General features: G+C 36.4%; 2 protein-coding genes across 2 annotated transcripts; one reads left to right on the top strand and one right to left on the bottom strand.

The window, feature by feature from the left end:
- The first annotated feature begins 4,501 nt into the window (after nucleotides 1-4,501).
- On the top strand, nucleotides 4,502-5,286 carry LOC110841988 (zinc finger Y-chromosomal protein-like). Its single transcript, XM_022087694.1, has 2 exons — nucleotides 4,502-4,615; nucleotides 4,900-5,286. Exons 1-2 carry the CDS (start codon nucleotides 4,502-4,504, stop codon nucleotides 5,284-5,286), a joined length of 501 nt encoding a protein of 166 aa, XP_021943386.1.
- A 1,433-nt stretch (nucleotides 5,287-6,719) lies between these two features.
- On the bottom strand, nucleotides 6,720-7,788 carry LOC110841980 (BTB/POZ domain-containing protein At1g21780). The gene is made up of 3 exons (XM_022087684.2): nucleotides 7,263-7,788; nucleotides 7,059-7,201; nucleotides 6,720-6,981 (listed from the first exon to the last, which is right to left on the bottom strand). Exons 1-3 carry the CDS (start codon nucleotides 7,770-7,772, stop codon nucleotides 6,789-6,791), a joined length of 846 nt encoding a protein of 281 aa, XP_021943376.2. The 5' UTR covers nucleotides 7,773-7,788; the 3' UTR covers nucleotides 6,720-6,788.
- Between the last annotated feature and the right edge of the window lie 5,157 nt (nucleotides 7,789-12,945).

The raw sequence follows: 12,945 nt of genomic DNA, 5'->3' as shown, positions 1-12,945 counted from the left end.
TACTTCAACTTGTATTTGTGTAAGACCGACGAGATTTTAATTTGTGATTTGAAGGTGAAAAACCTGAATCGGATTGAAAGCAAAAATTTTTTTTGTATTTAGTCAATTTTTATAAATCAAAATTTCAAAAAATCAAACTAAAAATTAACCCTTTTTCGAGCACACCCAAGCTACACCACAATGGTCTACGGAGTATATAAAAAAGTCAAGCAAAAAATTAGGAATCGCGTGATACTTTCCGTTGAATGTCCACTTTGAAGAAAAACATTGGCAGCAAAGTTCAATTTTTAAGTAAATGTTCTACATCTTTTTCCTCCACTGGACGAAAACCATAATGGACTTGCCCCCAATAGTTTTGGTTGAACGGACTGTTCAATTGAAAGATAAGCGATAATTACTCATTTTTGGCTTGATTTTTTATATAATTCGCTAAGAAATTCCGGTGTAGCTTGGAAAAGCAGCTATTATAAGCCAAAAAGTCTGGTTTCCGAAACTAATAACATCTAGCCATATGGCATTCATTGCACAGCATTATCTCAAACTACTGAACAACCAAAATGGGCAAATAATTGATTATTTAATCAATTATTTGCCTATTTGATTTAAATCAAATTTATTCTGAAGGTTGGTTAGTTTTTAACTTAATTCTCATAACGGGTAGCGGGTAACGGTTACCCGCACGGGTACCCGTGCGGGTACGGGTAGTTGGCCAGCGGGTAGGGGGTCGGGTAACGGGTAGCATTTTCGCTACCCGCGGCAACCCTAGTAAAATATACCTGAATTGCACCAAGATTGAGTTTAGCCAACCGTACCAAAATAAAACCAACAAGAAATCGCCGGAGTGGCTAAGATTTGGGGTCCGAGGTAAAAAGTTGTCATCTTTGAGAATGACAATATTTTTTCCAAAAATGGGCTATCGCTAACCATAAATATGCTTGGCTTCACCTATGTATTCAATAATTTACGATTCATGTCATAAGTACATAGTTTCAAGATACATACGCCAGATCAAAACGTGTTTGTGCAATGTGCGTACACGAACTAATCATGGTGCAGTTATGGCCGGTATCAAAGCATATGAAATAATCATAAGCCTAGTGAATGCATGCCTATGTAACTAATTTTTAGCACAAATCACTATATATTTGTAACGTAACCATAGCTGCAGATAAGAAATAAGCAAAATAAATCCGCTATGTTAACTTTAGTAATTTTGCACATGAAAGGCCGGACGAGAGTTTTACTCTCCAGGCCGGACCAAAGTGAGATACGGCACTGATTGTAACGCATCGAAAATGTGAAGTACATAGCTCCAATAAAAAAAGAATAGCAAAAAAAACGCATTAAAATTAATTACCTATATAATTTGGCGAGATGTGGCGCTTGGTAAGCCAAGACTTCGCTCAGCGAGTTTTTCACTACCGTTAAAACGCGAGCGGATGTGACATGAAAAATACTGTGGGCCACTTCACGGTCATATGCAAATACAAACAAAGTATTTACAAGATTATTTAGGGTCGTGAGGATTGTGGTCAAGTGAATTAAAAAACTAAATTTTGCCGCCCTCGTGTCAATAATTCCCCAAAATGTGCAACGGGTGAAACTGTTTTCTCTAATCCCTCCACTTTATTTTTTTCTACTGCAGCTAAGAAATTGAAGTTTGATCCTATCGAAGTAACATGAATTAAAGTTCTTAACCTGGGCTAAGGTACGGATAAAGAAAAAAAAACACAAAAGTACAGTGCAACCCAGGAAGGAGCAACATGCAAAAATTGATCTTCGAAAAATTTGCAGAAAAATGTAAAAGAAATAACTCGTGATTGACGATGAAAGTTACATATGCAACATTTTACCCAAACTCCCTGATGAATGTTTTTAAGAGTAAAAGTATCAGTGAATTTAATTCCAGTCAATTTTTTTTTAATAACTCAACCCAGAAAAAGTTACTTGTCCTCTGGAATTTTTCCCAAAGCCGTATAGTATTGAACAAACATTTATTCATGTCATACATGCAGTATGACTCATACTCATGAGAAATGAATGACAATTTTAATTCAACATTCACGTTTCATTTAATGCTCGCTTTATAGATGGGATGAATTGAAATATATTCAATAAATTCAATTTGAGATAAAATAAATAATTAATGAATAATCAATCATACCAGTAATCAATTTTCCCAAACTTTAAATGAAGGAATAATGAATGCATAATTTTTCCAATTCATTCACACTGAATGAATTTGAATGAAGAAATAAATACACATATTTTAACATGGAGTATAACCTGGAATACATATTTACATGATACATCTACCGAATTCAATTATATCTGCATGGTCATGGTTCGCTTGATAAATAATGCCAGGTGACGCCCTTCTGATGATGCCATTTGCACTACTTCCTCTCCCTTCAAACTGCCCGTTACAACTACAGGGGTAAAACAGACAGATTCTGGAAACCTGCTCCACACGTAGAGTCGCCCATCCTCCGTTAAAGCCAGGCAATTTGGTCCAAGAATAAATTCTAGAACACCATAAAATTAATGGGTATCAATTTGGTAAGCGTCGTAAACGTCATGTTCGCAAGTTCCGATGTTTGCGAAGAGTTGTGAAGCGACAAGCGTTCAGATTCCTTTATTTTTTACGAAATATGCGCAGCAAAAGCAATTTGTTTCAACTATTTTTCGCAAACTCGTGGTCAAGTGAATTTCACCTTATCGCAAACATCGGAAAGTTGTGTTGCGAAGTGACGTCTTTGAGTAATTCGATACAAACATGTCCGTATCATATCAATTTTTAGCTTGTAATTATTTTGCACACCTTTCACTCGGACGCCACACAATTCCCGAACTCTAGTAGTTCTCGCCGCATGTTTATCATCACGGAGGAAGTGATAAGTCTCGTCTTCCATGGTGACGACGATCCCTTCCTTTTCGTGGACATGTGCCAATTTCGCAGACTTCAAAATTTCCCCACCTTCTGGCCTCAGGTCGTTAAAAACTTTCCAAATCTTCAACGTCTTCTTTGGAATGATGCCAGGCGACGACGTGGGCGAATCCATTGTAAATAAGGAGTAACTCACTAGTTATCAGCTAAGATAAGAAGACGTGAAATGGATGTTTGAAAAGGGGAAAAAAGTTTGTTTTTATTTGCTAAAAAATTGCAGATCAGCAGGGATTTGTTGTCGTGCCAGGTGTCAATGTTTTGAGGAAAAAGTGAGATGATTTGCATGCATGCACGAGAGAATTTATTTAACCAAATAATTTATTTATTAAATTCAACAAAGAAAAGAAAGAAAGAATTCAATTTTTCGTTCATACATATATATATGTAAATTAATTACGCATAATTATATGTAAACTGCTTCAGTACGTATTTCACAAGTAGTGGAATAACAAAGACAGGGGAAATTCAATTATCAAAAATCCCCAATAAAGAAAAAGAGAAAGAGGACAAAATTATAGTTAATTTACATGTTCATTAAGGCTCTTGTTACATCGTCCTAGATTTTTTTCTCATCTTGCCCTTGTTCAATGTCTTTAAATGCAAAGTTTAAAATAGAATAAACTTCATGAGTTTTGAGATAAATTAAACGTTTGATACTTTAATGTGAAGCTAATTTTTGGTACAACAAACAAGTCGTTTTGAAAAAAAATTAATTTGCCATCTTTTCACAATAAATTTCTGCAAAAATGAATTTAATAATTTTTTTCCAAACGACTTGTTACGGGTTAAAGAAAAGTCAACGGGGCTCTGTGAGAACTTATTATGCAAATCCGAAGGAAGAATAAAAATGTGTCGTTTTTTCCTGGGACAAATTTATTTGCATTTTTATCCTCCTCGGAATGGAAATCGACGATCTAAAATAATTATCTGCTCCACTTTATAAACTGTAATTATCAAAATTTAACTAGAGTAACTAATTTTACACTTTCATCAAATTCAGGCTGAATTTGATGAAAGTGTAAAAATTATTTATCTGCTGAATTATTCAGCAGATTTTAGCGAATATTTCCAAATTGAAATGGATTCATCCCCACAAAAGACACGGAGCTGCCCCCAGTGCTCAAAAGTGTTTAAAAATAAGCGAAATCTGGACGCTCATCTGGTTACGCACGACCCTGATGCAAAAGTCAAATGCGACGTAAGTGTGTCTAAAAAATTTCAAATTTTGACAAGCCAACTCATTTCTTTCTTGCATATTTAGATTTGCTGGGCAATTCTGAAAAATCCGGCCACCTTATCCGGCCATATGTCACGACTTCACAGCGACCGGCCCCGCTCAGCGTGTAACATTTGCGAGAAGACGTTTTCGAACCAGGGGAATTTACAGAGACACGTGGACACCACCCACAACAAGGAGCGATCTCGTTTTCCTGCACAGTTTCCACCTGCATCGCAACTTTTTCAAGAAAGGATAAGCTTTCCGAACATGTGCGAATTAAACATACAGAAAATCCGGCCCGTTTTCCATGCACCCTTTGCGGAAAAGAGTTTAAAATGAAGAAGCACATGGAGAACCATATGATGACCCAGCACGTGACGGGGGAAACTTATCAATGTGGTACGTGTGGGAGTAACTTTGCTGATAAGAAGCTGTTACAAAAGCACGAGGTAAGTAAATCAATTTTGAAACTATGCAATTAATTTAATAATGAGGCACTTCACGCAGGCCTTCGTAATATCTAAATTTACAAACTTTTACAGTATTTTACAATCACTTTTAAGGAAAATTAGCTTACAAACTTTTGTAAACTTACTCAGATCAAAGGCGTCTTTTTATTTTGTAAAAGTTTGTAAAATTATGTTACAAAGCTTTTGGATTTTACAAGGGACTGCGTGAATTCCATCAATACATGTAAATATGTATTTCTGTATATTTTTTAAAATTATTGCAGGGCACCCATTTGGAAAAATTCGCCCACGACATGTTCCCTTGTCACCTTTGTCCTCTGACCTTCGTGAGGAGACAAGGCCTTCAACAACATGTTGGGGTTGCTCATGAAAATCAGAGGAATCATCCCTGCCCACTTTGTGACCACAGGTTAACGACTTCCACAGACTTGAAGCGTCACGTGGCAACCATACATCCTACAAACACGGATTTCGTCCATTCCTGTGGCAAATGCGAGTACCAGACAAATTCGAAGCGTTACTTGGCACAGCACGTGAAACGACACGGGATTGAGAATCGACGCCACGAGTGCTACTTTTGTGGAAAAAAGTTTATTCGTTTTGCCCACCTGGTCAGCCACAGCTGTCGGGTTCATACATTGGAAAAGTAAAAATTAAGCAGCATGAAATCGGTTTATAATTTTGGTATCTGTTCCGGTAATATTTCTTTTAATTAGAAAATGGAAACGCTAGATTAATTTCATGTTAAGTTTTCAACTGTATTAATTTCTTATTTAATTTCATTTGTTTAACCAAACCAATCCTTTGCTTAAAGGATTTGGTGGCAATTTGTGCGAGAGCGGAGAAAGCTTGATAATTGCTTCAACAACTTTTTTATTTCTTTAATTATTTAATGCCTTCCAACTTTGTAATAAATACAGAAAAATACAGGTGACGAAATCAATAATGGTTTTTATCGAACATTTATCATCTTCAGACGTCGGATATGAATGACCGATAAAATCTCAAAATATGAATGAAAAATGACCGCAGAAATCCCCAAAATATGACCATAAAAATGACTTCATTTTTTAAATTTTTGGCTTAATTTTTTCATATATTTTCTTGTAATGCTCAATTTTTATCAAATAAATAAGTTCTGGGGTGATTTAATTCATTCCAAATGAATTAAATCACCTTAGGCGAAAGTCAACGTAAATTTATGAAAGTTTCTCACAATGAATCATTGTCACAAAACTGAATTTTTTGTCATTTTCTGTCGATTTGGTTGCCAAATGTTGGAATTTGGCCAAAGATGATCAAATGAACGAAAAAAACCCGAAATATGATCGGGAATATGAATATGTCCCAAAACCCGAAAATATAACCAATATGAGAAAATATGCTTTGACCTACGTGACCTACTAGTGGCCATAAACATTCTCAGAAAGTTTGGCGACTGTAGGTCAATAAATGGAAAAAGTCATTTTTCATTCATATCCGACGTATGATCATCTTTAAAATCATAAGTGCTCTTACTTATGATTAGGCGTGTCATCTCATTTACATAAATAAATATCATTTTCATCGTCCATTTTCGGCGATTTCCATGTGGAATAAAATTTATCTCTCGCCAATGATCAAAATATGTAAATGAGGTGACGCACAAATAATTCCACTATACATCCACATGCTTATCTCAAGTCTGCACTCAAATTTTACATGGATCTGCAGAAGTTTTAAACTTGCAGATTATTTTTGAAATTTTCCTCAATAAGTATGTATGTATCTAAAGCTCTGTCTACAGTAAATATGTATATACACCTGGTCACCAGGTCCTGGTGTGATATAGAATATACATGACATTTACAATTACTATGCTATATATTTGCAAAAAGATTAATCCACAGGTTACACCACAATCCGAAAAATTTAAAAGGTCTGTTTATTTTGATCAAAATATACAACTCCATATATAATTAAAACAAACATACAATTTCATTCAAATTGCAATAATTAATTTACCAGTAGTTGCATGACACGAACAAAAACAGGGTAAATTCAATTATCATTTTCCAATAAAGAGGATAAAATCACAGTTAATTTAATTTACAGTGTTCGTTAAAAGCGAAAGAGGTAAAATCAGACATAGATACTAAAAAATCAACAAACATCAATCCCAGTCTTCATCAGCAGAATCGTATCTAACGTAATAATCTGGTTCAACGTAATTTGGCCGAACGAAATCTGGTCGAGCGTAATATTTGTAAAAATCGTTCTCAGGCCCTGAATAACTCGATGAGTCGTGGTCAAGACGACTCCCAAACGCAGCAACGTGCCACAATTGCAGCAATTCTTGGGGGTCTCTGGCAAAAAAAATTACATAAATTACTTAGTTGCTTTTAATTCGCAAAAATAATAGCACAATTTGAACCATATTTACCGCTTCATAAAGTTTTTTACTTTCTCCGTCGCATCTGTCATACCGTGTAATTCCGTAAACTTCAACAGCTCGACGCAATTTTCCAAAGAGACCACTGTCGGAAGTATCTTGTCGCACATGGAGATCAATTGTGTGATTTGGTACTGGAAAGATAACAAATATGCAAATGACCTCTACAGATAATTGTCACCCTTTATCACCCACCTTGTTCGCCGCATTGACAATCTCCTGGTAAAATTTTCCCCACGTGTTCTCCAATTCGCCGGTGTAGAGGAACTTTAGCAAGATTTTGAGCCCCTCGCCCCCCATGTCGACCAGCTTGACGACCCCGTCAGTCTTCTCCTTCATCTCAGCGGCGAACATGGCGGCGAAGACGGTGCTGTGCATAGAGAGGATGCACTTATGTGCAGAAATCCGTTGGTCATCCCTCGTCACAAAGGTCACGTCACTTTCCAAGCCGGTGTCTAGCATGGCAAGCATAACCTTTCTCTGGTTTTGGATGTGTTTAGCTTGTTCCGTCGCCATGCTGGGAGGTGGCGAATCCTTCACTGAAACCGTGATACTCTGTTTGCCATAGATCTTCATGGTGATGGTCAACTTCAAGTTGTTGCTGCCCAGTTTGTGACAAATCTGTTCGAGGGACAGGTTTTCATTGCAGCGATCCAACTTCCACGGATTCGAGGGCCTGTCAGAATCCCTGACATATTTTGACATACTGCATACTTTGACTTTGTCATCGGCCAATGTAAAGTTGCGGGGGGACATTTCTAAGAATTAGAAAATTGTAAAATGTCTAATTAAGGATTGTAGAAATTTTAAAGTTTCGAGGACGAGTTAGTTTTATAATTAAATATGGATCTGCATTTAATTCAAAAACTAATTCTCGAAGCTTTTAACTTTCTGTGGATCAATTATCATGGTCATCACCAGAGCTGGGATAATCCTGATTAAGGATTATGGATTTTAATCCCGGATTATGGATTATTAATCCATAATCCCTAATCCGACAATGAGAGTTTTTTGTAGATTAATCCCAATCCATAATCCAGATTTTTCTGGAATTTGAATTAATCCGGGAATAATCCCATTAGATGTCATTAATCCGTAATCGTGATTACGGATTACTAATCCTGATTAATCCCAATCATGACTACTAATCATGATTATTAATCCCGATTAATCCCAATCATGATTACTAATCATGATTAGGTATTCATGATTAATTCTCAATCTGGATTACTCAGTTCAATTCCCGTAGTTCTATTTCATCCCACTGTGTAGCTTGAAGTCTCAAGTTCTCACAACTTTGTCCTGTCGGCTACCATTTGAAGAGTTAACATGTTTTTGCTGCCTTGTGCTACATATATCAATTGAAACTGGCGTTTTAAATATTTTATGTGAAACCACATAGTTTAAATTTTTTGGGCTAGATATATCTGTAGGTAGTGTAAGCTGTACAATAATTGCTACACTTTAATATAAAAGGCGTTAGGACATGGTTTTGACGAATTCGCGGATGAATATCTCTGGCGGGGAGTTGAATTTTGAACTGATTTTTTGTAGGCTGTAAGATCATACTCTCAGAAAGATATGTTTAAAATTTTAGGGCAATAGCTTCAAAAATGCCCCCTCCAGTGCCCCCAGAGTTGGAAGGAGCCAAAAAAACACTTTCCAAACTGAATTACTCATATAGCATGATAACCCAAGAGGTCAGAGGTGGATGATTGTTAATATTACAACCCTAGATAATCATTGCATGAAATAATAAAAGAATCCACAATGAATTACATAACGTTGTGCCTCCATCGTCGCTGATACTTTTCCATGAAAAGTGATAAATCGGACCGTGCACCGGGAAATTGACCTGCTGACCTTGAAAACGGACAGACTGGGTCAAATGAAGATTGAGGGTAAAGCTGGAAGTGTCCTAAGTAATATTAAAACAAACAGTCAAGATTTTGTATAAACAGTTTTAGAGAAGGACCCGAGTTAATCCGCTGTCGCGGAATCCTAAAAAACTCGTGAACTTATTTGGAAAATTAATGGTAAAATTTTTTCGAAAATAAATTTTAATAATCTTTTTGTGTCCCCTACTGCAGAACTATTTTATCTACAAGGTACAAGTGCCAAAATAATAAAATTATTGCGTTTTGGTTAGTTAAATTATTTCTGAAGTTCGACATCGAAAACCACGGGAACTTTTCCAAAAATTTTATAAGGTCTGATGAAAACTCATTTCGTGGGGTGTAACCACTTATCAAAATTTTATCAAAAGTACTTACAGTGCAATATACTATATGTACCTTGGATAAAAACCACGTTAGGGATTTTTAGCATCAAAGTCGTAAAATGTGGGGGCCTTAAAAGTAGAAGAGTTGCGTTAAAGAGCGCATTCCATTAGGACAAGTATGAAATTAGACTTAAAAGATAAGCATAAGGCAAAAGTGGTTTTATATAGTGAAAGCATGCTAAGTCCATTGATAATAGTCGCAAAGACGATTTTTGCATCAGGACCTCAGAAAAAAATATATCGCTCAACGCCATTTTATAAGAACACTGGTTTGGAAAACTAAAAAAGGACACCTCTCCAAATTTGACCTTGCCTCATTTCGCAGAGTACACAAAATCGGAAGCCAGATATGCTTACCTATAGTTTGAGACATGGGCTTTCAAATAAAAAAAGTTAGAAATCTCTACGACTAAAAACCATCCCGCAATTAAGGTATGAATTCGTCAAAACCATGTCCTAACGCCTTTTGTATAGTGACTTTATACAAGTTAAGTAGAAAAAGTGGGATTTATCTTAAAACTCGAAATGAAATTCAATCTAAATGTTTCAGAAATTTCAATTCAATTCAGACACGTTGATTAGGGGCAAAGTGAGATGAGAAATTAACAGCACCTTAACCCCTCATCCAGTAGCACCTTAAAGACAAAGTTTCAAACCCTAAAAGTCAGAACGTGGAAGCAAAAAATAGATTCTTCAAAATAGCACGCTGCAGATTTGACCGGATTATCAAAACTACTATTAATATTAGAGATGCAAGATAGGAGATAACATGTTTGTCTTTTATAATAGCAAAATGGCCCGTGCAAAAAACCTAATTCAGCATAAACTTTGCATTCGAACGTATCGACAGGTGCACATATTGGAGAAAATGTTCAACGATTACCTCATGGCTAGAATCTCCCCGGCTATCGTAACGTTTCTACCCGCGATTCAAATCGTATCGCAATTCGTGTCTGTAACGATGCACGCTCAAATCGCGATGCCTGGATTTCTCATATTTCCTCTCTTCATGATCGATGGAATTACGGCGAACGTGCTCGTCTTCACGTTGGCGTCATGGGTCAATTCTAGGTCTACCGACATGCTGGAAAAATATTTGCAGAGTGTGGTCAACATCGGGGGGACGGGGGGCTTGTGCTTGAGGAAAGAGATGAAAGCCTTGACCTGTATGAAGATAAAGTTTGGGTCGAACTTTATCGATCGAAGGACGCCACTTGTGATTCAAAATTTTTGTTTGGCGCAAACCATGTCGTTGATTATGATACGGTCATCGCGTTGAGTACAGGTGTTTATGTACATATGTAAGCTTACATAAGTACAAATATTCTGCTTTGTATATGTTTTACTATCAATTTGATAGTATCAAAAAACTAGTACTTCAGAGTTTTACTCTATATTTTTGGGGTGAATTCATACAACTAGTTAGTCTTGAGCCAAGTTGAAGAAATAACTTCGCGTAAATTCTAGGACAATATAATATGTACACAAATATGTATATTTATTGTATATTTAATAACGCATAATTCATTTATGTTGATGTCATATTTGTTAATTTCTTGCTATCTTAAATACATGTATGTCCGTGAAAAATGCATAGCCCTGACTTTCCACAGGGAATAGGTTGCAGAGCTACCTGATTTTAAAATTCGTACATATGTACATATTTGTTTACGTATTTTCACAACGTATTTTTAAGTATTTATCTATTATCAGGTTGACAAATTTAATGAGGAAGTATTTTCAAACTACTTCAATTCAGCAATATCTTAATTTATATCGTAAAACCTTTTTGTACACAATCATGTAGAGAACGATACAATCTATCGATTAGTTTGTACATATTTAGCCATATCAAAGTGAGGAAATTAAAATCCATATTTCCCTGTTATACGGAAATTGGAAAGTTGGTCATCAAGATTGAGATCTGCATGAAATATTTAGATTAAATGTATTTATAAATGCACATATTTATGTATCTTGATCACATTTGAAACCTTCATGTTTTTACTTACTCATCGTTACTTACTCATATTGTTAGTTAACAATAATTACTTATTTAAAATATTTGCATATTTACATGTATTTACGTAAGTTTGTCCTTTTCATGCTTATTTCAAACTATGCCTCTTGCAAAATACAAATTTTATAAATCCACCATTGATCATAAATAAATATGTATGTATTTAAATATATAACTACTCGTTGATATCAGATCATCAATTTTCCATGATCTTGTACCCCTGCCCGCTAGGGTTAACATTTATCCCGATACTTAAATATTTATGTCCCCTTTAACCTCCTTGTGAGGGAACTATGCATATCATATGCATCCTCCCCTCCTATCTCTTCCTCGTCTCCATATTCATACATTGATGTCTCGACCGGCCACTCACTCCTAAATTATCCATACATCGACTGAAGGACATCGTCTCCTTCAGCAAGGACATATACTGTCCTCCATCCAAGAATCCTGGCAGACGGAGTTCCGGCGTCTACCAAGACGTATCTCCTCTCTCCACCACTGCCATCCTAAAGTCCCCCATAATTCTACAGTTTCCACAACCTCTAAATATATTTTGGTTTCTTGATACATAAATGTAAAATCCTCCGGCTACGTAAAATAAATTGATAACCAGTTGCTCTGTAAAAACTATAACTCTCGGGGGACGCGTATTACATTTCGGTGACTTATTTCGAGTGCTAAATTCCGATAAAACATTAACTTTCGTGTATCTCACATCATAAGTGGGGCTGCCGATCGCACATACGGCCTTACGCCTCCAAACTGTGTGGTGACCTTCCGGAACATTCATCCCAGTCCGTCCCGACTGCACTCACCTCTGACCTACCAAGCGCCCACCGGAAGACCAACGCCCACAGACGTGGTGGACCGGCAGAGTATGTTCGCTGTACCTCGACACCAGACCCAACGCCCACAGACGTGGTTAGACCGACAGAGTTTGTTCGTTGTACCTCGACACCAGGCCCATAGCCACAGACGTGATGACCTGAGATCGTTTTTTTTGGACCCCTCTCTGCCCGAAAACTCGTCCGAATTCGTGGACGCCCCTTTGTCTCATTCTGCCCAAACGAGTGGACCACGCCGTCTTCTCCATAAAACTTCGGATTTTCTGGTTCGTATCTTTCGAAGCCGTGATGAAAATCATAAAAAGGTGCCGTAAACATTTTTTCTACATTTTTATTTAACAAAAAGACGCTATACTTTTGAGTTTTTTGAGATTTATTTTTTGAAAAGTAAAACTGAAAAAAGGCAATTTTTAAACAAAACCCTTCGAAATTTTTTTTTGGGTAGTATCACATTACCCCATTTTCGTTCAGAAACTTCTGAAAAAATTTTAAAAGTGGTCAGATCGAAACAGAACTCTGACTATTATGACTCGATTTCCTTCAAATCTTTTTACATACATTCAAATTTATTATGCCTTTGACGATTGACGGTTTTCTACAGAAAACAATGCCGATATGCCGAAATATTTTTAAAATAAGCCGATTTTACGTACACTTGTCCTTGTAAAGGTCACTTCTTGTTAGGACAGTTCTATTCATTAGAATAGCGTCACTTATTTAAATATTACT

Source organism: Folsomia candida, unplaced genomic scaffold (genome assembly GCF_002217175.1).
Source record: "Folsomia candida strain VU population unplaced genomic scaffold, ASM221717v1 Fcan01_Sc001, whole genome shotgun sequence".
Taxonomy (NCBI): Eukaryota; Metazoa; Arthropoda; class Collembola; order Entomobryomorpha; family Isotomidae; genus Folsomia; species Folsomia candida.
The sequence above is the reverse complement of the archived record's forward strand: the minus strand, read 5'-3'. Positions and strand labels throughout refer to the sequence as shown.

Coding starts and splice junctions, on each gene's coding strand:
- LOC110841988 (XM_022087694.1), top strand. CDS start 4,502: ATGAAGAAGCACATGGAGAACCATATGATGACCCAGCACGTGACGGGG. Junction 4,616..4,899: donor AGCTGTTACAAAAGCACGAG/GTAAGTAAATCA, acceptor AAATTATTGCAG/GGCACCCATTTGGAAAAATT.
- LOC110841980 (XM_022087684.2), bottom strand. CDS start 7,772: ATGTCAAAATATGTCAGGGATTCTGACAGGCCCTCGAATCCGTGGAAG. Junction 7,202..7,262: donor TTGTCAATGCGGCGAACAAG/GTGGGTGATAAA, acceptor TTATCTTTCCAG/TACCAAATCACACAATTGAT. Junction 6,982..7,058: donor GTAAAAAACTTTATGAAGCG/GTAAATATGGTT, acceptor TTTTTTTGCCAG/AGACCCCCAAGAATTGCTGC.